The sequence below is a fragment of the Phalangium opilio genome, unplaced genomic scaffold (genome assembly GCF_054372755.1).
Source record: "Phalangium opilio isolate 3A_F unplaced genomic scaffold, DU_Popi_V2 ptg000077l_1, whole genome shotgun sequence".
Lineage (NCBI taxonomy): Eukaryota > Metazoa > Arthropoda > Arachnida > Opiliones > Phalangiidae > Phalangium > Phalangium opilio.
In genome coordinates, this window is record NW_028324185.1 from 1,912,323 (window position 1) to 1,935,631 (window position 23,309).

General features: G+C 38.1%; 2 protein-coding genes across 3 annotated transcripts; both read right to left on the reverse strand.

The window, feature by feature from the left end:
* Positions 1 to 1,890: 1,890 nt before the first annotated feature.
* On the reverse strand, positions 1,891 to 4,706 carry LOC149656728 (uncharacterized). The gene is made up of 2 exons (XM_089844784.1): positions 3,524 to 4,706; positions 1,891 to 1,967 (listed from the first exon to the last, which is right to left on the reverse strand). Exon 1 carries the CDS (start codon positions 4,336 to 4,338, stop codon positions 3,604 to 3,606), a length of 735 nt encoding a protein of 244 aa, XP_089700910.1. The 5' UTR covers positions 4,339 to 4,706; the 3' UTR covers positions 1,891 to 1,967; positions 3,524 to 3,603.
* Positions 4,707 to 21,958: 17,252 nt separating this feature from the next.
* Positions 21,959 to 23,038, reverse strand: LOC149656729 (uncharacterized). 2 transcript variants are annotated; one of them, XM_089844527.1, is made up of 3 exons: positions 22,543 to 23,038; positions 22,276 to 22,388; positions 21,959 to 22,091 (listed from the first exon to the last, which is right to left on the reverse strand). In XM_089844527.1, exons 1-3 carry the CDS (start codon positions 23,036 to 23,038, stop codon positions 22,086 to 22,088), a joined length of 615 nt encoding a protein of 204 aa, XP_089700653.1. In that variant the 3' UTR covers positions 21,959 to 22,085. The 2 variants fall into 2 exon arrangements, with proteins under 2 accessions (XP_089700653.1, XP_089700654.1); XM_089844528.1 differs by lacking the exon at positions 21,959 to 22,091 and having other exon boundaries at positions 22,098 to 22,388; positions 22,547 to 23,038.
* Positions 23,039 to 23,309: the final 271 nt, after the last annotated feature.

Genomic DNA, 23,309 nt, shown 5'->3' on the forward strand with positions numbered 1-23,309 from the left:
TTCTGCTGTGGCGTTAAAACCAACTTCTTGCCAGCAAACCATTACTTATCAACAGCATTTCGGACTTGGAATCTCACCCAAATTCCAAACTTTTACTTTGGTTACGCGATGGGTTGGGAACAGCTTGCTCTGCAGGACGAAATGGCATTGATGTTATTTCAAAATAATGAGATATTGAGTCTGTTGACTCCGTTAGTTATATTAATATGCCATTTATCATGTTCCTAGATATAATTGCTTGCAATTTATTATGTTCGTACGTATGTTTGCATGCAATTTATCATGTTCTTAGATATGTATGTGTGTGCAATTTATCAGGTTTTTAGATAATATGCATGCAATTTATGATATTTCTAGAATTGCATGCATGCAATTCATTAGATTCTTAGATATGTATGCGCAATTTACGATGTTCCTAAATGTATATCTATTGTAATTTAATAATTTCTGAATTCTTTAAATTAAATGAATTTTTTTGCTTAGTTTATTCTGCAATAGGTAGATTAATTAAATATGTACTAAGCTCTATTCGATATCTCGCGATCATACGACGATACTTCCAATCGACAAATACGATTTTTATACCTAAACCAGAGAGTAAGGGTGTCGGTATAAACCCAAAAATTTTACCCCCCTTCCTTCCCCCCCTTTCAGGGGGGGGGTAAAATTTTTTGGTTTATACCGACACCCCTGGGGTTGGGGGATGTGGGGGGGATTGATGACGTCACGTGATGGTGTTGAGGGAGGAGAGGGGGGGAATTGATGACGTCACGTGATGGTTTTGGCGGGAAATTTGAATTGTTGCGTCCTTGGTTGTTATAGTAGGCTTATGCTATTGTAGATCCTGAAAGATAGGCTTATGCTAGGTTATTCTATGGAATATCTTGAAAGATAGGCTTATGCTAGGCTTATTCTATGTTAGATCCTGGGTGGTTTATGCAATTATAGATCTTGAAATATAGGTTTATGATAGGCTTATTCTATGGTAATCGTGAAAGATAGGCTTATGCTATTGTAGATCCTGAAAGATAGGCTTATGCTAGGTTATTCTATGGAATATCTTGAAAGATAGGCTTATGCTAGGCTTATTCTATGTTAGATCCTGGGTGGTTTATGCAATTATAGATCTTGAAATATAGGTTTATGATAGGCTTATTCTATGGTAATCGTGAAAGATAGGCTTATGCTATATTAGATCATGAAAAAGATAGACTTATTATATGGTAGATCCTGGCAGGCTTATGCTGTATTAGATTCTTTGGTAAATGCTGCAAAAATATACTCTTATGCTAGCTTATTCTATGGTAGATCCTAGGCGTTTTACAATAGCTTCGTACATGCATTTTATAACTTGATCATTCAAAAGCTTGAAGTGAAATCTCGTAAAACTAAATTTCTCGTTCAGTTTCCCTGCTTCGGCCTTTGTTAGAGTGAATACGCTACCATCGTCGAATACTATACCCCCCTCCATAACGGTTATTTTTATTTTCAAGTTTAAGTAACGATAATTACCCAAGTCGCCAGTTTCCAACGCTGAAGAGATCCCCGTCCACTCCTCCATAAATTCCTTCAAAACGTCTTCCGAGATGCTAACAATGGTTCCTTTTTTTGTCATAACTACGCTTGGCTCGTATCACCCCGAAAACGGCATAACATTCATGCCCATAGTCTAACGAGTGCATTTGCGCAGTTTTCTTCAGAGTACGGGTTGATATTAACCTGAGGGTATATTGACTGATGCTTGTCTTTTTTTAATTGTCCTTTATTGGCTACATACAAGGTGGTTTAGGACCTTAAAAGGGGGCGTGGCTAAAGCGTAACGAATGGAATTTATCCCCATGGGCTTTTTATTTATAGGTAAACACACGACCAGACGCATTTTAATGACGTCACGTGTCTAAATCTTAGGCTTATGCTATAGTAATTCTTGAAGCATAGGCTTTTGCTAGGTTTATTCTTGGTAAATGCTGAAAAATATAGTCTTATGCTAAGTTATTCTATGTTAGATCCTGGTAGGCGTATGCTAAGTTATTTTAGTTGTATAGGCGGAAGAATTAGAGTTTGTATTAGGTTTAGAACATCATTTAATGAGCACGAAAATCTGATTTTTCATAGAAATATTACTACAGTTTTTTTTCATTCGAATACTACTAAAATACCCATGAATATTGATTAAAATACGATCATTTATATAATACTACCTAAAAAAACACCAATTTTACCATGCACAAGTGGCTTATTAGAAATTAATACTGAATTTCATACGAATAATACAAAACTACAAGGGATTTATATAAAATACATGCAAAGGTTATGCTGACTACTACTAAAATACCCATGAATATTAATTAAAATAAGAGCATTTATATAAAACAACCTAAAAAAACACCAATTTTACCATGCACAAGTGGCTTATTAGAAACTAATACTGATTATTCATAGAAATATTACTACAGTTTTTTTCATTCGAATACTACTAAAATACCCATGAATATTGATTAAAATACGAGCATTTATATAAAAAACCTAAAAAAACATCAATTTTTACCCTGCACAAGTGGCTTATTAGAAACTAATGCTGAACTTCATAGAAATATTACTACAGTTTTTTTCATTCGAATACTACTAAAATACCCATGAATATTGATTAAAATAAGAGCATTTATATAAAACAACCTAAAAAAAAAACACCAATTTTACCATGCACAAGGGGCTTATTAGAAACTAATACTGATTTTCATACGAATAATACTAAAATACACATGAATATGGAATAAAATACTGGCATTTATATAATACTACCTTAAAAAACACCAAACGTGATTTATATAAACAACATGCAAAAGTTATAGCTGGCTACTACTAAAATACCCATGAATACTGATTAAAATACGAGCATTTATATAAAACCACCTAAAAAAACACCAATTTTACCCTGCACAAGTGGTTTATTAGAAACTAATACTGAATTTCATACGAATAATACTAGACTACAAGGGATTTATATAAACTACATGCAAAAGTTATACTAAAATAAAAAAGTTATACTACTAAAATACACATGAATATTGAATAAAATACTGGCATTTATATAATACTACCTTAAAAAACACCAAACGTGATTTATATAAACTACATGCAAAAGTTATAGCTGATTACTACTAAAATACACATGAATATTGAATAAAATACTGGCATTTATATAATACTACCTTAAAAAACACCAATTTTACCATGCACAAGTGTCTTATTATATACTAATGCTGAACTTAATACAAACAATACTAAATTACACGTGATTTATATAAAATACATGCAAAGGTTATAGCTGACTACTACTAAAATACCCATGAATATTGATTAAAATACTGGCATTTATATAATACTACCTAAAAAAACACCAATTTTACCATGCACAAGTGGCTTATTAGAAATTAATACTGAACTTCATACGAATAATACTAAAGTACACATGAATATCGACTAAAATACAAACATTTTTATGATGCAAAGTGAAACATACCCTTTTTTTTATGAAGCAAAAGTTGAACTATGATGCTTCCACAATTCTATTTCATCTCGAAAGTCACTGCCGTACCTGATTTAAATCTCTGGTGAATCATCTGTCCATTTGTAACACGGGCACAAGTCCTTAATCCGGTATTTAAACTCACCGCACAGAGTACAAAAGTTTCGCTCGTCAAGAAGATGTCGAAGTAGCGGGGCTACCGTATCGCCTATAAATTCATTAGCTACTATATCGGAATAAATAAACAATTGGTCGGGAATATAATAATTTAAATTAGCGGGAACAGAGCTTCTATACGATTGGCTGGTTTTATCTGAAGGGCAAGAGAAAGACGTACTTTGGCCTTTTGGGGTTTTAAATCCTAATATCCTTTTCAAAGTGGGAGAAAGAGCCAAGATACCGTTAGGTTGAATAGTTAAAGAAATGTAATCAGAGAGGGGATCCCAATCAAATTTAAACTTTGAACCGTATTGAAAGCCGTTTAACCCGGAAGCTATTTGTTTAAGTAGGGCTTCTAATGATTTGTAATAACCCCCGGGAACTATAAAGGCCTCGGCTTTAACAATAGGCTGTGATTTTCCGTCCCGACCTTTTTTATTTTCATGCGAGACCACCTGCACGTGACCTTCCTCACTGGGTATGTTAAAAAAGGACATTGGGTACAAAACTTCTACTAGAGTAACCTCCCAGTCATCCCCGATCAGCTCTATAGCCTGGGGCAACTTGGTAGTGTACGAAGACGTCTTGTTGTTGTCATAAATTTTCATGCTAGCGTTGCTCGGTAGCGTTAGGTAAAAGGGAGACTGCATCTTTAGCCGGAATCCAAGAATTCATAGAAGGGGGATAGCCTAGCCACTTTACAAAGAGCTCCTTTTGTCCTCTCCTAGTCCGCTTACGAATTACTTTCTCGATCTTGTACGTCTCGGGTCTAGCTACCGACTGAAGTTCCATCCCGTAAAACACCCCCTTTATTGGTTCCCCGTTCAAATCTTCTAATTTGAATACAGGAGGGCGTCTGTATATTTTTCCCACTATTTTAAAAACCTCTATTGTGTACGTTCGCTCGTACCCTTTTTCAAAAATCATCTTATTTCTACTTACTCGGACGTATTCGCCCACCTTTAATTTTTTCCCGTAAACTTTCTTTTCGCTAAAGTACTTTCCGTAAACATTTTTAAAAACCTGAAGGACATTGGTGCCAGTAACCTCCAAAGGAGTCATTTTTATCGCGGAATGCACCGAGTTATTGTAAGCCTTAACCAGGTCATCTAGAACATCTATATATCTATTGGTATTCTTTTCTGTAAAATACCTGTACATGCGTGACTTTAAAGTTTGATTTAATCTTTCTACCATACACGCTTTTATATCGTCATTCTCAGTTGTAAAAAATATAACCCCTTTCTCCTTCAAGTATACTTGAAATTGGGAATTTATAAATTCGGTACCCTTATCCGTCTGTAGCTTCCTAGGAACCCTTTCTCTAAAGACAGACTTAAAAGCCTCAACCGTTTCAACACCGCTTTTTGATTTTAAAGGTACGGCCCAAGCTTTTCTGCTAAAGCAATCTATTACGGTTAATATGTATTTTTTACCCGTCGTGGTACTGACTCAATGAACGCATGTCGTTCAAATCCGCCTGATATTGATCTCCTATGTTAGTTACAACCACCTTGTTTCTTTTAAACTTTCTAAAAACTCTCTTATGTAGAGTGTACGCGTCTTTTCCCTTTAACCAATCTAGTACCTGTTTCTTACTAATACCCTTTAATTTCACTGCTAAATATAATTTTTCAGCACCCCCGAAACTTGCAGGGTGGGAAGGGTTAAAGTAGATACCTTCTAAAATTTTGGAGATTTTACGTACGCTACCCATTTCGGAGATTCGGTTTTAAGTTTTTTAGCTGCTGCGTTGACACTAACTTTGGGAGCTCTAGTTCTTTTGATTTTAATTTGTTGGGGTATTGTATACGAGGTTAGAGGGGAAAAACTAGAAAGTAGGTTTGTGAATGCGTAAAAACCTCTAGGTTTTGGGTCTTTGTTAGAGGAAGGCTTGACAAATTCTAGAGCTATATCTCTAATATTCGAGCCGGGTATTATTGCATCATTAACTATAACTTCCCCACTATCTGTCCACCTAAGCTTTTCAGGGGTAGTGGACATCTGATCAACGATACTTTGTACATGCCCTATATATTTAAGGGGGATATCGTCTAACCAAGCCAAGTTATAATAGTTGGATGTCGGTTGGGGGACCGTGGGTATAGGTTGCCTAGCGATAATATGTAAATTATTATATCTTTGTAGAGTTTGTTCGTATAAGCGCCATTTTGAAGCTTCGTCTAAATCTTTACGAGCTAAAATAACATTCATCTCATTGTCCAATTCCGAAACTACCTGTTGTTGGGGGTGTGGGAACGGGTCGCTTTTAAAGGTAGAGCTAGGGACAAGGACCATTTTCTGAGCGTACTGCATATTTTACTGACTACCTCCTGTTATAGCGCCGATAATAGAGGAAACTAGAGGGAAAAGGAAAGAAAAGAAACTACCACCTTCCTGAACTAATATATCACGTTTTGTTTTCCAAGATATTCTCTTATTAGCAATTTTTCTAAGTTTTGCGGAATGCCTAGCTAATCTAGCTTTTTGACTTTTATTTAATTTAACGTTACCGTGTAAAGTATTTTCAACACACTCTGCGATTGCGTCGATTAAGGGCTTCTTGGCGTTACGTAAAATGATTCTACGTTGTTTTCGAGGGGATTTGGCAATAACGGAGAGCAAATTTCTTTGTGACCGAACGGCATAAGGCATAGTGACTAAATGAAGAGATGGCTAAACACCCATCTACTATTATAATTATTTGGGGATGTAAACTTCGCAAGGGTTGTCGGGAAATATTCCTGTCCTAAGTCTATGATTCTCGGGGCATCTTTGGTGTAGATCGAATAATAAATATCCGAAAGGTAAACTAGTAGCGTCACGGTAGGCGTCGACAGCGAAAAGCCATTTATCGGCAAACATTTGTCTAGCTATTATTGAACTTTGCAATTTGTCTCTAGGAGATTTCATAAGTATAAGATAATGAGCGTTCAAAGAAATATCTCTAGAGTCTTTGGATCGATGGAATACGTTTTGGACGATATAAATCACGCTCAAGTTGCGATGATGCGTTCCCTTGGTAAAAAGAGACCCAACTTCTCCTATGTTCTCGGTCATCAAGTCATCGATGATTAAAAGGCAAGGCTTACCGCCGGTATATTCTGATAAATCTGGCATACCTTGTTTGAAAACCACAAATTTTCTCAAACTTTCGAAAAAAGGTTGCCATTCACCGTAGAACCAATGTATTTCGCTTATATTAGGGGAAAACATGGCTTCCCTGTTCTCTAATATTTTTAAAACTAATTGAGTTTTCCCGCTTTGAGACGGGCCTGCTATCACCATGTTAAAAGGATGGTAGAAAGGATACATGACCTTCCGCCACGGCTAATTCCTCCGCCATCTTCCTAAGCCTCTCTCCTGCCTTTTTCCTAATATCGCGGCGGCATAGGGCTTTGCAATCCACCTCGAGGCTTTTGTCAAGAGGATGCATTGTATGATCCCTATGTATTTTAGCTAAAACTAAAGCATTTGTGAGACATAGCCGATCGTTGTTTTTGATTTGTATAATGCATTTCTTCTCCCTCGCAAAAGTCTCGAAACTACAAATTCCTAACCGTTTAGAACGGTAGGCGCCTTGGGGCAATCTCACGCGCTGTATGGTTATTCCTATAGGACCGAGAAAAAACCTTGACCCGCCTTCAGAATTATAGGCTTTATCAGCCACTACTTCTAGTATGAATCCAATATCTATTTGGTCTCTTCTTCTAAAACTAAAGTAGGCGGTTTGAATACCTGGATTATTAATGCTTGTCATCGAAATTGCAATCATGTCATCGGGTAAACAGTCGTCCAAAACGTACTCTAGGAAGTCGCTTACAGATTCGACGATGTTATTGTCGAATTGTACCTCCATTTCCCATCCATCAAGATTAAAATTGGGGAAGGACACTACCCCGTCGGTCTTGATTTTGTTATTTATTGACTTGGTGTACGTCTCTGTTTCATCTATGCTAAAGGGTATGTTTTTTGTGTGCCTACCTCTGATAAAGTTGCACTTAGGGAAATGTTTCAAATGTTCTTCGTAAGGACTATCGGTGGGTTTCCAGGCTAATAAAATTCCGTTGCATTCGAAGCACTGTACTAGATCATCGGTATGTAACGAATAAAACCCCGCTCTACTTAAAGCTTTTTTATAGTTTCCATCTTGTGGCCAGGAGTAAAAAGTATGATATCTCTGCAGCTCCGAGTTCATGATGATGAATGAATATGATGATAGAAATATTCGATTTATTTATCACCAATAGTTCCTACCCCTCTCTTTTACCCCCCTCCATTACTTTATATATGAAATAAAAGAAAACAGTATTAAAAAGGTGACACATTTATTTTTTAAAAATACAAAAGAGATTACAAAGAGTATTTCTTAACAAAAGGATTAAGTTATTCTTTACGGGCGCGTTTCAACATGTTTGTAAGATGACGTCATTCTTCAAACAATCTCGTCCAAACTCTGAAACCAGAGATTAAGGAATTCCAGCATTCCCAAGATCAATAAAATAAATAGTACAATAAGTAGTTTTTAGGGGGTTGATCTCCAAGATCTGGCGTATTCTTGTCAACCTTTGTGTACTTGCCTCCATAACAACTCAAAACATACAATGGGGATGGGGAGAACGTAGCAACCTCCCTCACCTAATGGTAACTGACCCTTCAGCGTGTCAGAGTGAGTTATTTTTACAATCATGCCGTTAACATCTTTTTTGATCTACTTCCCCCCCTCCCACCCCCCTTGGGTGGAGTATATACCGTTAAGAAATGTATCCTAAATTCTTAATCGGTGCTAAATTAAAAGTTTTTTTGGTGAAACATAGAGTAATTTTGATAAATTTAGCTAAAATTTATCGAAACGTTTTTAACAATTTGAAAAGTTTTTCAAATGACGCTTTTCGTGTCGGTAGAATGTATGCTAAACGACTGATTTCGTTTCGGTGGTCTATTCATTTTCTCATGTATTCCTATGGGATTTTAGGAATTTTAAATGCTCAATTTCGTTTCGAAAAAATGTAACGTAGTTGATCAAAAACGTTTCGATTGTTTTTTACTTCTAACACGAAATGCGTTGTGAATAATGCTTCTTTCAATACCGTTTTATGTTTTCCACAAATTTTTGATTACGAGGTTGATAATTTTGATAAATATAGTACGTATTAGGTTAATGCTTCGGTTTAATGATATGTTGTATCTCTGCTAACGCTACATAAACATAACTTGTTGAGACTTGTCCGGATAATAACCTCAGGGCAACCACCTGGAATCAATTAAATGTTTGGTGGTAGGATGGGCCACCAATTAACAAAGCAATAAATCACTCTAAATACAAATTCCATTCATAGCAATACAAATTGTACGACCCCCCACCCCCAAAGCCCTTAAGATACGTCTGAACGTGTTTACTTACAAAAAAAACAGATGGGGATAAAGGTTTACCCTCGCTCCCCTTGTAATGTCATAAAACCTGGTGGGTGTTCCAATTAAAGAAAGGACGAAATAAATTCCATTGATAACAATACAACTGGTTCGACCACGCCCCCAAAAGCCATTACAACACGTCTGAACGTGTTTACCTATAAGTAAAAAAAACAGATTGGGATAAATTCTTTTGTTATAAACCATGTTCGACCCCCTCCTCCCCCTTAATGTCATATAACATACACCTGGGTGGCCAAAAGGGGATTTTGTAAACTATAGAGTCATTTCACTTCCGAACTCTGGAGCGAAAGGTTGGTGACAAGGCTAGTAAGAAATCACGTGTTTCCTCCGATGCACCTTACGTAATATGTAATTCTTGTTTTGGTAAAAATGTCCCTTAAAATGTGTGTTAAATAGAAAACATAAGAGACAGTCTAGCCATATTCGTGTATACTTTACTCGGAAATGTTAAGATCGGTAAAAGTTTTAGTATAATAAGTAATATTCCGGTATATTTCATTCATCTGACCACATCTCTTTCGGTATGGCCAAAAATGTTCATGAAAACCTCAAAAAACTAGGGTATGCCCCCATGCCCCGTACGGGTCATCTACATTGCCCTCATTGTGCTGGGACTTTAAAAGACGTGCCTGACTGCGGCCAATTAAATTATTTCTGCACATCACGTGACTGTGCGCACTTCAGACGTTGTGTTTTAGTTCAATCTAAAAACCTTATCCGTATGTCGACCCATAAAGAGCGAAGACATCTTCTTGACGAGCGAAACTTTTGTACTCTGTGCGGTGAGTTTAAATACCGGATTAAGGACTTGTGCCCGTGTTACAAATGGACAGATGATTCACCAGAGATTTAAATCAGGTACGGCAGTGACTTTCGAGATGAAATAGAATTGTGGAAGCATCATAGTTCAACTTTTGCTTCATAAAAAAGGGTATGTTTCACTTTGCATCATAAAAATGTTTGTATTTTAGTCGATATTCATGTGTACTTTAGTATTATTCGTATGAAGTTCAGTATTAATTTCTAAAAAGCCACTTGTGCATGGTAAAATTGGTGTTTTTTTTAGGTAGAATTATATAAATGCCAGTATTTTAATCAATATTCATGGGTATTTTAGTAGTAGTCAGCTATAACCTTTGCATGTATTTTATATAAATCACGTGTAATTTAGTATTGTTTGTATTAAGTTCAGCATTAGTATATAATAAGACACTTGTGCATGGTAAAATTGGTGTTTTTTAAGGTAGTATTATATAAATGCCAGTATTTTATTCAATATTCATGTGTATTTTAGTAGTAATCAGCTATAACTTTTGCATGTAGTTTATATAAATCACGTTTGGTGTTTTTTAAGGTAGTATTATATAAATGCCAGTATTTTATTCAATATTCATGTGTATTTTAGTAGTATAACTTTTTTATTTTAGTATAACTTTTGCATGTAGTTTATATAAATCCCTTGTAGTCTAGTATTATTCGTATGAAATTCAGTATTAGTTTCTAATAAACCACTTGTGCAGGGTAAAATTGGTGTTTTTTTAGGTGGTTTTATATAAATGCTCGTATTTTAATCAGTATTCATGGGTATTTTAGTAGTAGTCAGCTATAACTTTTGCATGTAGTTTATATAAATCACGTTTGGTGTTTTTTAAGGTAGTATTATATAAATGCCAGTATTTTATTCCATATTCATGTGTATTTTAGTATTATTCGTATGAAAATCAGTATTAGTTTCTAATAAGCCCCTTGTGCATGGTAAAATTGGTGTTTTTTTTAGGTTGTTTTATATAAATGCTCTTATTTTAATCAATATTCATGGGTATTTTAGTAGTATTCGAATGAAAAAAACTGTAGTAATATTTCTATGAAGTTCAGCATTAGTTTCTAATAAGCCACTTGTGCAGGGTAAAAATTGATGTTTTTTTAGGTTTTTTTATATAAATGCTCGTATTTTAATCAATATTCATGGGTATTTTAGTAGTATTCGAATGAAAAAAACTGTAGTAATATTTCTATGAATAATCAGTATTAGTTTCTAATAAGCCACTTGTGCATGGTAAAATTGGTGTTTTTTTAGGTTGTTTTATATAAATGCTCTTATTTTAATTAATATTCATGGGTATTTTAGTAGTAGTCAGCATAACCTTTGCATGTATTTTATATAAATCCCTTGTAGTTTTGTATTATTCGTATGAAATTCAGTATTAATTTCTAATAAGCCACTTGTGCATGGTAAAATTGGTTTTTTTTAGGTAGTATTATATAAATGATCGTATTTTAATCAATATTCATGGGTATTTTAGTAGTATTCGAATGAAAAAAAACTGTAGTAATATTTCTATGAAAAATCAGATTTTCGTGCTCATTAAATGATGTTCTAAACCTAATATACAAACTCTAATTCTTCCGCCTATACAACTAAAATAACTTAGCATACGCCTACCAGGATCTAACATAGAATAACTTAGCATAAGACTATATTTTTCAGCATTTACCAAGAATAAACCTAGCAAAAGCCTATGCTTCAAGAATTACTATAGCATAAGCCTAAGATTTAGACACGTGACGTCATTAAAATGCGTCTGGTCGTGTGTTTACCTATAAATAAAAAGCCCATGGGGATAAATTCCATTCGTTACGCTTTAGCCACGCCCCCTTTTAAGGTCCTAAACCACCTTGTATGTAGCCAATAAAGGACAATAAAAAAAAAGACAAGCATCAGTCAATATACCCTCAGGTTAATATCATCCCGTACTCTGAAGAAAACTGCGCAAATGCACTCGTTAGACTATGGGCATGAATGTTATGCCGTTTTCGGGGTGATACGAGCCAAGCCTAGTTATGACAAAAAAAAGGAACCATTGTTAGCATCTCGGAAGACGTTTTGAAGGAATTTATGGAGGAGTGGACGGGGATCTCTTCAGCGTTGGAAACTGGCGACTTGGGTAATTATCGTTACTTAAACTTGAAAATAAAAATAACCGTTATGGAGGGGGGTATAGTATTCGACGATGGTAGCGTATTCACTCTAACAAAGGCCGAAGCAGGGAAACTGAACGAGAAATTTAGTTTTACGAGATTTCACTTCAAGCTTTTGAATGATCAAGTTATAAAATGCATGTACGAAGCTATTGTAAAACGCCTAGGATCTACCATAGAATAAGCTAGCATAAGAGTATATTTTTGCAGCATTTACCAAAGAATCTAATACAGCATAAGCCTGCCAGGATCTACCATATAATAAGTCTATCTTTTTCATGATCTAATATAGCATAAGCCTATCTTTCACGATTACCATAGAATAAGCCTATCACAAACCTATATTTCAAGATCTATAATTGCATAAACCACCCAGGATCTAACATAGAATAAGCCTAGCATAAGCCTATCTTTCAAGATATTCCATAGAATAACCTAGCATAAGCCTATCTTTCAGGATCTACAATAGCATAAGCCTATCTTTCACGATTACCATAGAATAAGCCTATCTTTCACGATTACCATAGAATAAGCCTATCATAAACCTATATTTCAAGATCTATAATTGCATAAACCACCCAGGATCTAACATAGAATAAGCCTAGCATAAGCCTATCTTTCAAGATATTCCATAGAATAACCTAGCTTAAGCCTATCTTTCAGGATCTACAATAGCATAAGCCTACTATAACAACCAAGGACGCAACAATTCAAATTTCCCGCCAAAACCATCACGTGACGTCATCAATTCCCCCCCTCTCCTCCCTCAACACCATCACGTGACGTCATCAATCCCCCCCACATCCCCCCAACCCCAGGGGTGTCGGTATAAACCAAAAAATTTTACCCCCCCCCCTGAAAGGGGGGGAAGGAAGGGGGGTAAAATTTTTGGGTTTATACCGACACCCTTACTCTCTTAAACCATATACTCCCTTACGAAAATAATCCATAAAATTCCATAGAATAGTTTATGGACTTCATAGGTGCACTAAGGAATGGATTCCAAAGGTGAAATTTTCTCGGAATTCTTTGGAAAGCTTTATAGAATAATTACCAAGTTAGAACATTTCCCCGGAATTCTGTTGAACTTTCTAAACTAAACATTCTTTCTAAACTAAACATTCCCTGGAATTCTAGCGTTTTCCTTTGCCCTCAATTCCAAAGACGATATACTCTGCGAAATTCCAACGAATTTCCTTAGGAATTGGTTTCATTGGCAAAATGTTCCTCAGATTTCCAAAGAAATGTCTACGGAGTGACTTTCCGTAGAACAATTTTCCTTGGAATTCTATAAAAACATATGTCTTTGGAATTACCAAGAGAAAATATTTCTTTTTCTTCTTTGTAAATTCATATGGAATGTATTTCGAAGGTCACAATTCCCTTGGAATTACGTGGAAATTGCTACAGAAGAAATTCCAAAGGCCAAAAACACCTTGGAATTCTAGCGATTTTTCAAAAGGCCTCGTTCCAAAGACTAAGCATTCCACGAAATTCCGGGCAATTTACTATAGAGTCGATTCCTAAGATGAAAATTTCCAAGAAAGTTTCTATGGAGTCAGTTTCTATAGAGTTATAGAGTAATTTTCTTTGGAATTCTAAATTAATTTTTGTCAATTAAATTCCAAAGATGAAAGGTTCCGTTGATTTCTAACGAAATAAATATAGAATGTATTTCGAAGGTTAGGAGACCCTTGGAATTCTAAGGTAATTTATATAGAATATATTCTAAATTAGAAATGATCCGCGGTTTTTTAAATAGTAATTTATATAAAAAAGATTGTTGATGTGAAACAATTTTGGAAATTGACATAGAATTCAATTTCTGATAGTGTAAAAATAATTCTCGGTTTTCAAAATTTATCTTTGCTACAGAAAGTTTATTTCATTTAATTTTTAAGGACGTACAGTTTGGTTATCATCAACTAAGGTAAAATATTGTACACAGGACGAAGTTAAAATATCATCCAAAAATAGAAGTTCTTTGTCAATCATAATTAATTAATTCAAAATTAGCAAAATCACACAGGTAATTTTTACCTTCTGCTTTTATAAAAATACATTTCCTTAAATATTTATTATTAATATTTAAATATATCATCTTATCAGTTTCTTCAAATATTACAAAGCATTCCAGACTTTCAGTAAATGGACAGTTATTGGTTATTTTTAGTTGTTTTCCGGTGAGATAAGTGTAACCAGTGCTCGAATCGCTTAAAACGCTTGTAACCTTCAAGTACACAACTTTACCATTTAGCTTACCGCTAACGATGCAATTTTCACGGTTCTTATTTTTTCTATTTGCGGTATCATACACTATACCACAAGCAGTAACATTAGCATAACTTGACAAGCTTTCAACCATAACGTTAGAAATTTGCAAAAAATTTATATCCGAATTGTTTTTCATCTGGGAAGGTTTACCCAGAAAAACCCTTTCAGATGGCATTTTTTGTGATGGGAAGAAGCTGTAATAATTTGTAAGACTATGAAAATAGCTTTCAACTAAAAGGTTATTTTTAAATGGTCTTTTTTCTAGTATTATTGTGGGAAGAAACTGGTATAAGATTAATTTGTTGGAAACTTGTAGCTGGATATATTGCGTTCCGTGAAATAGTTTTAGTAGTCGTCCATTATTATTTTCAAAGGGAAAAGCTGAATATAACCAAAGAGGTCCCCATCTAGAAACAAATTTCACTAAATGGCCAACCTGGTGGACGTTGAAAACCATGTTTGCTTTCCCATATAATCCCTCGTAACATTTAATAAATTCCATTACTATTTTATATGTTTGGAAAAGAGAATCCACTTTTACCGTAGTCTTCATTAAATCATGAAAAATTGTGATTAATAACACCCAATTTTTGAAGCTTTCCAATGATTTCTTTCTCTGTTTGCGCGTGGTTTCCTTGAAATCTCATTTGGAGCTTTAATTGCAAGTAGGCGCTGGTCAATATCATCTAATCTATTGCCTATATAGTACGGTTTCTCATGATTTGAGGGTTCTAAAAATAAACCCATGGTCGTTCTTATGACTCTCAAACACAAGCAGTGCATGTAGTCTACAACCACGTCTTCGCAAATATCGAAGTGCTTCATCTCTAGGAGAACTGAAGGACCTTTTATACCATTTGAGGATTCGCCAGTTTTTGCTGCTATTTCACTGTCTTTTAAGACAGATTCTAGGGTTCTTCTTTGGTAACTCATTTCTGCAGCACTGCTATAAACTCTGTTCCTTCCTTTACCCTTGGAAACAGTTTCCCCAGGATGAAAACACCATGGACATCCGAATTTTCCATTAAATTGTTTCATGTTCATGAGTGTACACCGTGCTACTGCGTCCACAGTGCATGGTCCAGGAAATACTCTTGTTAAAATTTCTTCGTCATTTCTATTTTTCCATACAATACCACTAGTTGATAATTTATTCATGGTATTGACAAAGAGTCTTAAAAAGGTGTTCATATTTGGCTTCTCTTTACCAAACCATAAAGCTGCCGTTAGTGTATTTCGAGCTCGAATTCGAAGGGGTAGTTCATTTATCGTGAATTGTAATGGCCAAAGGTCAAATTTGGCAGAGTTAAATACTGGAACTCCGTCTGTATTCCAAGTTATTGAAACGTCATTCTCAGACATTTTTCTTTTTGAATAATTTGATGATTCAGTGATGTCACAAACATCAAGTTTCAAAGATTTTGATTTTAGATTGGGGTCAACTAATTGCAATAAATTTTTAATTTGGGTTTCGGTATCAAACACCAAAAAATAGCTGAGGTCAGACATAAAATTTTCCTCACTATATCTAGTTTTACATCTGGCACATGTAAATGTCTCTATATTACTACTTTTAGCGCCAATGTAATTTAAATTACATCCCTCGGCTTTGCAGTAATAATGCGGGGTCACTAATGATTGAGTATTTTGAAAATGCTTAAAGAGCAGATATTTCGTAACAGGAAAATTAGCTGCGCAGTTTTTAGGCATATGCCATTTAATTAACTGAAGTAAACTTTTAGTTGCTTCATCTGTAGAATGATAACGAAGAATATGAGCCATTATCAATAGCAGACTCTCTTACTTAGAAAGATACGCTCCCTCGTAGATTGGGTCGTCCTGTATTTGAGAATGTTTTTAGCTAAATTTAATAATTATGGCATTTTGAAGTTCTGAATTATATATGCTCCAATCCAAATTTTAATCATACTAATGGAAACTATTTATCTTCAATAATGCCGATAAAATCATTTAATATAATAGGAACAATAAATTATATACAATATATTCATGAGAATTATCATGTCCTTAGTTTTGGAACATCATTGTAAGGTTTTTGTAAATTTCTTGTAATAATCATGGGAATGTGTACTTTCGAAAAAGAAATAATAATCAAAACATAAACGAATGAAAGATTTCTTACCTTGGTGACTCATCCAGAGTTTCTGCAATCATAGTTCTTATCCCATCTACAGGGTTTTCGGAGATTTCATGTTCACTTTCTATATCATCATTGTCAGAAATGTCACTGATACTACTAAAGTCACTTATGTTTTGCCACGTATTATCCCGCTTCTCGTGGTTAAAAGGTTTCTTATTCTTTTGGAACATTTGAATGTTTTTCCTATATCTAAGTCTTGACCTCTTAGGAATTGTTTTGGTCCGAGATTTATTCCATAATTGTACTCCATAAGACCGCTTTTCCATTGTGTTTGCACAAATAGTTTTATAATTTACTTTCTGTAAGAGTTCGTATAGTGTGAAGGTCGTTACAAGCAGTTATAGTGCAGCCACAAAACAGGCACTCAATTTCTGTACGGGTTAGTTCAAGGTCTATCGATCGATCGACCAAATAATACCCTTATAGTTTCAAGTTATTTTGACGAATATACCTTAAACATTACAACGTATTCACCTTTAGGAAAAAGCCTGTCTATGTGTCGACTAAATAGGGGGAGTGTTAAAGGAAAATTCCAGGGTGTAATTTTTATAGTTGAAATCGGTTCGTAATGGCTTAAAACCTCCCAAATGACGTTTAAATATTTTTTCTTTACCCGATTAATTAAATTACATTCAATTAATGAATTTGAATAGGCGCCACCACAAGAAATCGTCATGATGACGAAAAGGGGCTAAGCCTTCTAATTGGCCTTCTGTCTCAACCAGTGAGAGCCATACGTGAAGTGTCGTCTGCTAGAAGTTCGGCAACTATATAATTTCGGCGTTCGTCAGTGGCTCTCAGCCGTTTATGTGAAAATGCCGACTTGTATTATTAAAGACTGTAAACATAACAGCGGCGTTGCAAAATTAAGCTTTTTTGTTATACCTGATTTGATACAATATCCCAATCTTACCAAAAAGTGGTTGGAAAATGCGAAAGCGTCCGTGATTGAAAAGTTCGAGATTGGTTTTGCCCTAGTAGCTAAAGGAACATTGACAAATCTTAATCGGAGCGATGATTCGATTTTTCCTCCAAACAAGAATTTCAGAGTGTGTGAGACCCACTTTACGCAAGATTGTTTTGAGACTGGCCTTAAATCGTCAGTTCTGTACAAGGGTAAGGGAAAACATCTGAAGAAAGGATCATTCCCTACTTTATTTGGTAACACCATAGAGAATACAACTAACACGGGCCAGAATTTATCCATTGCATCTATGGACACTGAAGATTTGCTACCTAAGTCGTTTTCTATTGGAGTTCAAACTGAATCTGGATGTGTGAATCTTAAACAAATGTTTGATGTTGGAGTTGATACATGCACCGAGTCGGACATAGTAGCCGAGTACAACCAATTACTTAGTTCTCAATTGATTGTTGTTAATAAAGATCACCCTTACGCAAGTATTAGCCAGACAAGAATGAATATGGTTACTGAATATTCATGGAGCACCCCAAAGAAGCAACATATGAGGCCAATCTTTACATCAAGTCCAATAATTGCCGAAACTTTCAAATCTCCAGGGATGGATAGTGATACTTCGGATGCATATAGTGATGAAAAAGGAAACACCTCAATGTATGAGCCAAGTTGTGAAGAAAATTCACAGGATACTACGTTAGACGAAAGCGTATGCGTAAACCCTCTCCCTGAAAGTTTGGTTCACGAGAAAAAGTATATAGTTTTTGAAAGTGAGTTGAAACAACTGGTCTCTTGTGTTAAGTGCGACCATGTTGAGTGCGAGAGTGTCATTGATATCACCGACATGCATAAATCGGAAACGGAGGGAAGTCTCCTAACATTGAAGTTCTTTTGCACTAGTGGTCATCAAAATATTTGGAAATCTCAACCACTATTAGGAAGAATGCCAGCTGGTAATCTGCTAATAGCAGCGTGTGTACTTTTAACTGGTGGCACCTTTCAGCGATTTCATTCATTTTTTGAATTTATGGGGCTGAAAGGGATTGGAAAGTCTACGTTTTATTCCCTACAACAAAAACTTTTGGTACCGGAAATTAAACTCGCCTGGCAAGAAGAACAGAATTTAATCTTAAACAAACTAAGAAGCAGTGCATTGGTAGATCTGTCCGCTGATGGTAGATGTGATTCGCCTGGTCACAGCGCAAAGTTTTGTACATATACTTTAATGGAGCAAGCCACTAACAAATGCGTTCACTTTGAACTAATCCAAAAAACAGAGACAGACTTCAAATCAACAAATATGGAATTATTGGGATTGAAAAAATGTTTGAAGAAATTGGATGATGAAAATATTACCGTAAACCGTTTGGCTACTGATAGACACGTTCAATGCCGGTCATTTATTAAAGAAAATTACAAAGATATCGATCACCAATTTGATATATGGCACTTAAGTAAGGGATTAAACAAAAAGTTATTGGCTCTTTCCATTAAAAAGGATTACAAAGCGCTCAAAGATTGGGTTAGTAATGTCAAACGCCACATGTGGTATTGTTCCGCAAACTGTGGTGGTAATTCTGACCAATTAATTGACATATGGAAGTCAATTAGTTATCATGTTGTTAACAAGCACACCTTTAAAAAAGAGTTTCCAAATTCACCAAAGTGTGGACATGAAAGGGTGGCTCAAGATGCTGCAAGGAGGAAAAAATGGCTAAGCGCTGGCTCTAAGCCCCATAACGCTCTTATGAGCCTCATTAATGACAATAGGCTTTTAAAAGATTTAAGGCAATGCAACCATTTTTCTCACACGTCAGATCTCGAAAGCTATCATAGTCTGATGAATAAGTACTGCCCTAATTGTTATTGTTATTGTTGAAGGGGGTGACGCGTCGCCGCGTCGAGCACCGATACCAAGGGTATATTGTGCGCCCCGAACTGGTTAGACTGCGAAGAGTCCTGTCGCCTCGATGAATCGGAGAATCCGATTGACCGAGACAGTAGAGAACTGGTGAGGTTCCATAGTATGCATATCGAAATGCTCAAACCTCATGGCCGCGAGATAGTCGCAGCAACACAGGATATGGGAGGAGGTTTCCTCTTCCTCCCGGCAGAACCTACAGAGTGGGTCATCAACGATGCCCAGTAGGTGCAGGTGTCTATTCAGCCGGCAGTGTCCAGTGAGGAGACTGGTGACCAGCCTAATTTTGCTTTTGGTAAGGGCAAGCAGTTCCTTTGCCCTAGTAATAGAAGGACCCGGGACAAACTCCTTGGCTTGTCTCTGCCCATCCATGTCAAGCCAGAGTTGCAGTTGAAGTGCAGACATCCGGCAGTGAATCCTATGGCGAATGATGCCATGGGGGATGGGAACCGCAGGCTCAGGTCCGAAGAACTTCGCCTCAGCCCCCCTTTTGGCATACATATCAGCCCTCTCATTGCCCAGGTATCCGCAGTGCCCTGGCACCCACAGCAATTGAACCTTGTTGCGGGCAGCCAAAGAACTCAGCAGATCCAGGCAGCTGAGCACCAGTCTAGAATCGACAAGGCACTGATTTAGCGCCTTGAGGGCGGCCTGACTATCCGAATAAATCTGAATCGTCCGTCCGCGGTAGTTTTTCTTGTTGCAGAAATCCGCACATAAACAAATGGCCATGATTTCCGCCTGAAAAACGCTGGCAAAGTTGCCAAGGCTCTCGTAAAAACCAAACTTCTTGGTCAAGCAGTAGACCCCGGCACCAACTCCAGAGTCCGTTTTAGAGCCGTCCGTGAACCAGACGGACTCCCCCCCAGTTCCAAGGACTGGGGTGGTCTCCCAAACAGCGCGACTGGGAAAGTGCACGCTGAAGGGCTTGTCGAAGTGGTGTGATATAACAGACTTATCTGAGACCATCACAAGTGATGGCTCAGTACTGCTGTACTCACTGAAAAGCTTGGTGTGACTGAAGTCCCAGTGCTTGGGCTTCCACCAGCCGAGGTTGTTGAGCCTACAGGCTCCCATAATAGCTTCTTCCTCAATGAAGAGGTGAAGGGGAAGCATATTGAGAAGGATTTCCAGAGAGGCTGTGGGGGCTGTCCTCATGGACCCCGTGATACCGATGCACGCCAGCCTTTGAAGCTTGCGTAGTTCATCTTGGGCTGTCTTAAGGCGAACCCTGGGCCACCAGACAAGGGCTCCATAGGAGACCACTGGCCTGATGATCCTAGTATAAATCCAGTTTACAGCGCCAGGGCTTAAACCCCAGGACTTGCTGACTGAACTCCTTAAACGCCAAAATAGAATTTTGGCTTTCTTGATGCTCAGATCAAGATGGGATTTCCAAGTAAGCTTGGCATCAAGAGTCACGCCAAGGTACTTGACCTCGGAGGACTTCTTTAAAACCTGTCCAAAGAAGGAAATATCATTGAAGAGGTCATTAGTCCTTTTCCGGGTAAACGGTATAAGGACAGTCTTATTGGGATTGACGGTGAGGTTAACTTCCCTACACCATTCCTCAACATCATGTAAGACAGATTTCATCAGTGCAGCGATAGTTGCAGGGAACCTCCCTGTAACAATCACTGCGATGTCATCCGCATAGCCAAAGCAGTGACACCCCCCCTCCCCGAGTCGGCCCAGCAGCTCATCCACCACCAGGCACCAAAGAAGAGGGGAAAGAACCCATCCCTGAGGACAGCCACGGTCGGTGGAGATCTCCAAGGATTCCCCGAGAAGAGACGCCGTCACCCTACGGTACGTGAGCATGGATTTTATCCAACGACACAAAGTGTCGTCAATACCAAACCGCTCCGCAGCGCGAAGGATAACTTCACTAGAGACCCTATCAAAGGCCCCCTCAATATCAAGGAAGATGGCCAAAGACATCTCCTTGAACTCGATGGCCCTGTCAAGGCAGTTCAAGATGCCATGGAGCGCCGTCTCTGTAGATTTGCCTTTCTGATAGGCAAACTGAAAAGTGGACAGGGGTGTGTGGGAAAGAACACCATCCCGCAAATACCTGTCCACCAATTTCTCTAAAGTCTTTAGGAAGAAAGAGGTAAGACAGATAGGTCTAAATGCCTTAGCCTCAAGATAGCTCGTCTTCCCAGGTTTGGGAATAAAGATAACCTTCGAGCGCTTCCAGATATCTGGAATATGCGCCAGAGCAATGCAGGCTCTAAATATCCTGCACAGATAGGGGCCAATGGCGTCTATGCCTTCCTGAAGGAGGGCGGGAAAGACGCCATCTGGGCCAGGGGACTTATAGGGCTGAAACGAATTTACAGCCCACTTAAGTCTAGAGTATGTAACTATCTTATTGGCGATGCCCCAGTCCGCCCTGTGTGCTCTTCGAAAGTGCACGGGGGGAGTGTCGGTGCTTGTGGGGTCAAAAGCCTCGGAGTCCGGAAAGTGTACCTTAAGCATATGCTTAAGGGTGTCAGTCCCTGACTTGGTAAACTCACCTTCTGCCACCTTGATGGTGCTGAGCTGGTGAGTGTTATCGTGAGCCAGGATCCTCATGATCTTGGCAGTAGCGGGGGCATCAGAGATGCTACCGCAGAAGTCCCTCCAGGAGTTCCTTTTGGCCTCCCGGATGGCTTTATTATACTTGTTAAGGGTCTGTCTATAAATAGTCCAGTCCCCAGTCCTCTTAGCCCTATTAAAGAGTTTACGAGTGAGCTTGCGAAGCTTGCCAAGTTCCGTATTCCACCAAGGAACGAGCCTCGGCCGGCTGGCAGGCTTCGCCGGACAGTTGTGGTGGTAGGAATTGATAATGGCTTGTTGCATGAGATCAACTGCCAAATCAAATTCCAGCACCGAGGAAAGCTTTGGAGCATTACCTCTGAGTAGGATGCAAAGTTCCTCCCTGTAGCCGGACCAGTCGGTCCGACGGGGATTACGCAGTTCCGTCTTAACCGAAGTTGACTTGACCGCGACCGAGAAGCAGATGTGCCTTTGATCCGAAAGAGACGGTTCATTAGACACATGCCAGTTAGAAACCGACAGACTGATATTGCCAGTGGCCAGGGTGACATCAATGACCTCCTTTCTGTTAGAAGTAACGAAGGTAGGCTCATTGTGCCTGTTGAGAATATGCAGGTTCGTACCGACCAGATATTCTAGCAGTTCATCACCACGTCTGTTGCAGTCACTACTGCCCCACGTGACATGGTGGGCATTGGCATCGCAACCCAGAATGAGCCTGTCCCCCTGCCTCTCACAGCGGTCGACAAGAGTGACAACCTCCTGTGGTGGAGGGGAGCCAGTGGCATCATGGGGAAAGTAAGCAGACGCCATGATAAGGCCAGTTGCCTCTCCAGAAGAGGAGGGCATTACCTTAATCACAGCAGTATCCCTAGTGAGGTAGTTCGGAAGCGGAAGGATGTCAAGACCCTTCCTGGTCAGAACACACGCCCTGGGGTTGGGTGAGGTAAAGTCATAAGAGATATTACCTGCATTCTTTAAACCAAGGATTTTGCCATTATGAATCCAAGGTTCCTGAATGAGGGCCACATCCAGGCCCTCTAAGGCAAACCTCCGGCAGAGAACTGCCGAGGCTGCTTTGCAGTGATGCAGGTTGATCTGGATCACCTTGATGCTCATGACTTAGGGAGAGAGGCGGCCCCGGCTACCGCTTGGCGGTAGCGTGGAGTCCCGATCCAGGACCGGTATCTCCTTCGCCACCACCAGCAGCACCCTCGGCCCCCAGCTCCATCCCAGTAACAGGAGCGCAGGTCCTCTCGGTATCAGAGTCCTTCAAGAAGTCGGACTCTGTCCCGAGGTCAATGTCTGAGCTATCTGGAAGGGATGGCTCTAAATTAATACTAGCAATATTTGCTGCCAGCTCCCCACTCACGCTGGCTGCAGTATTACC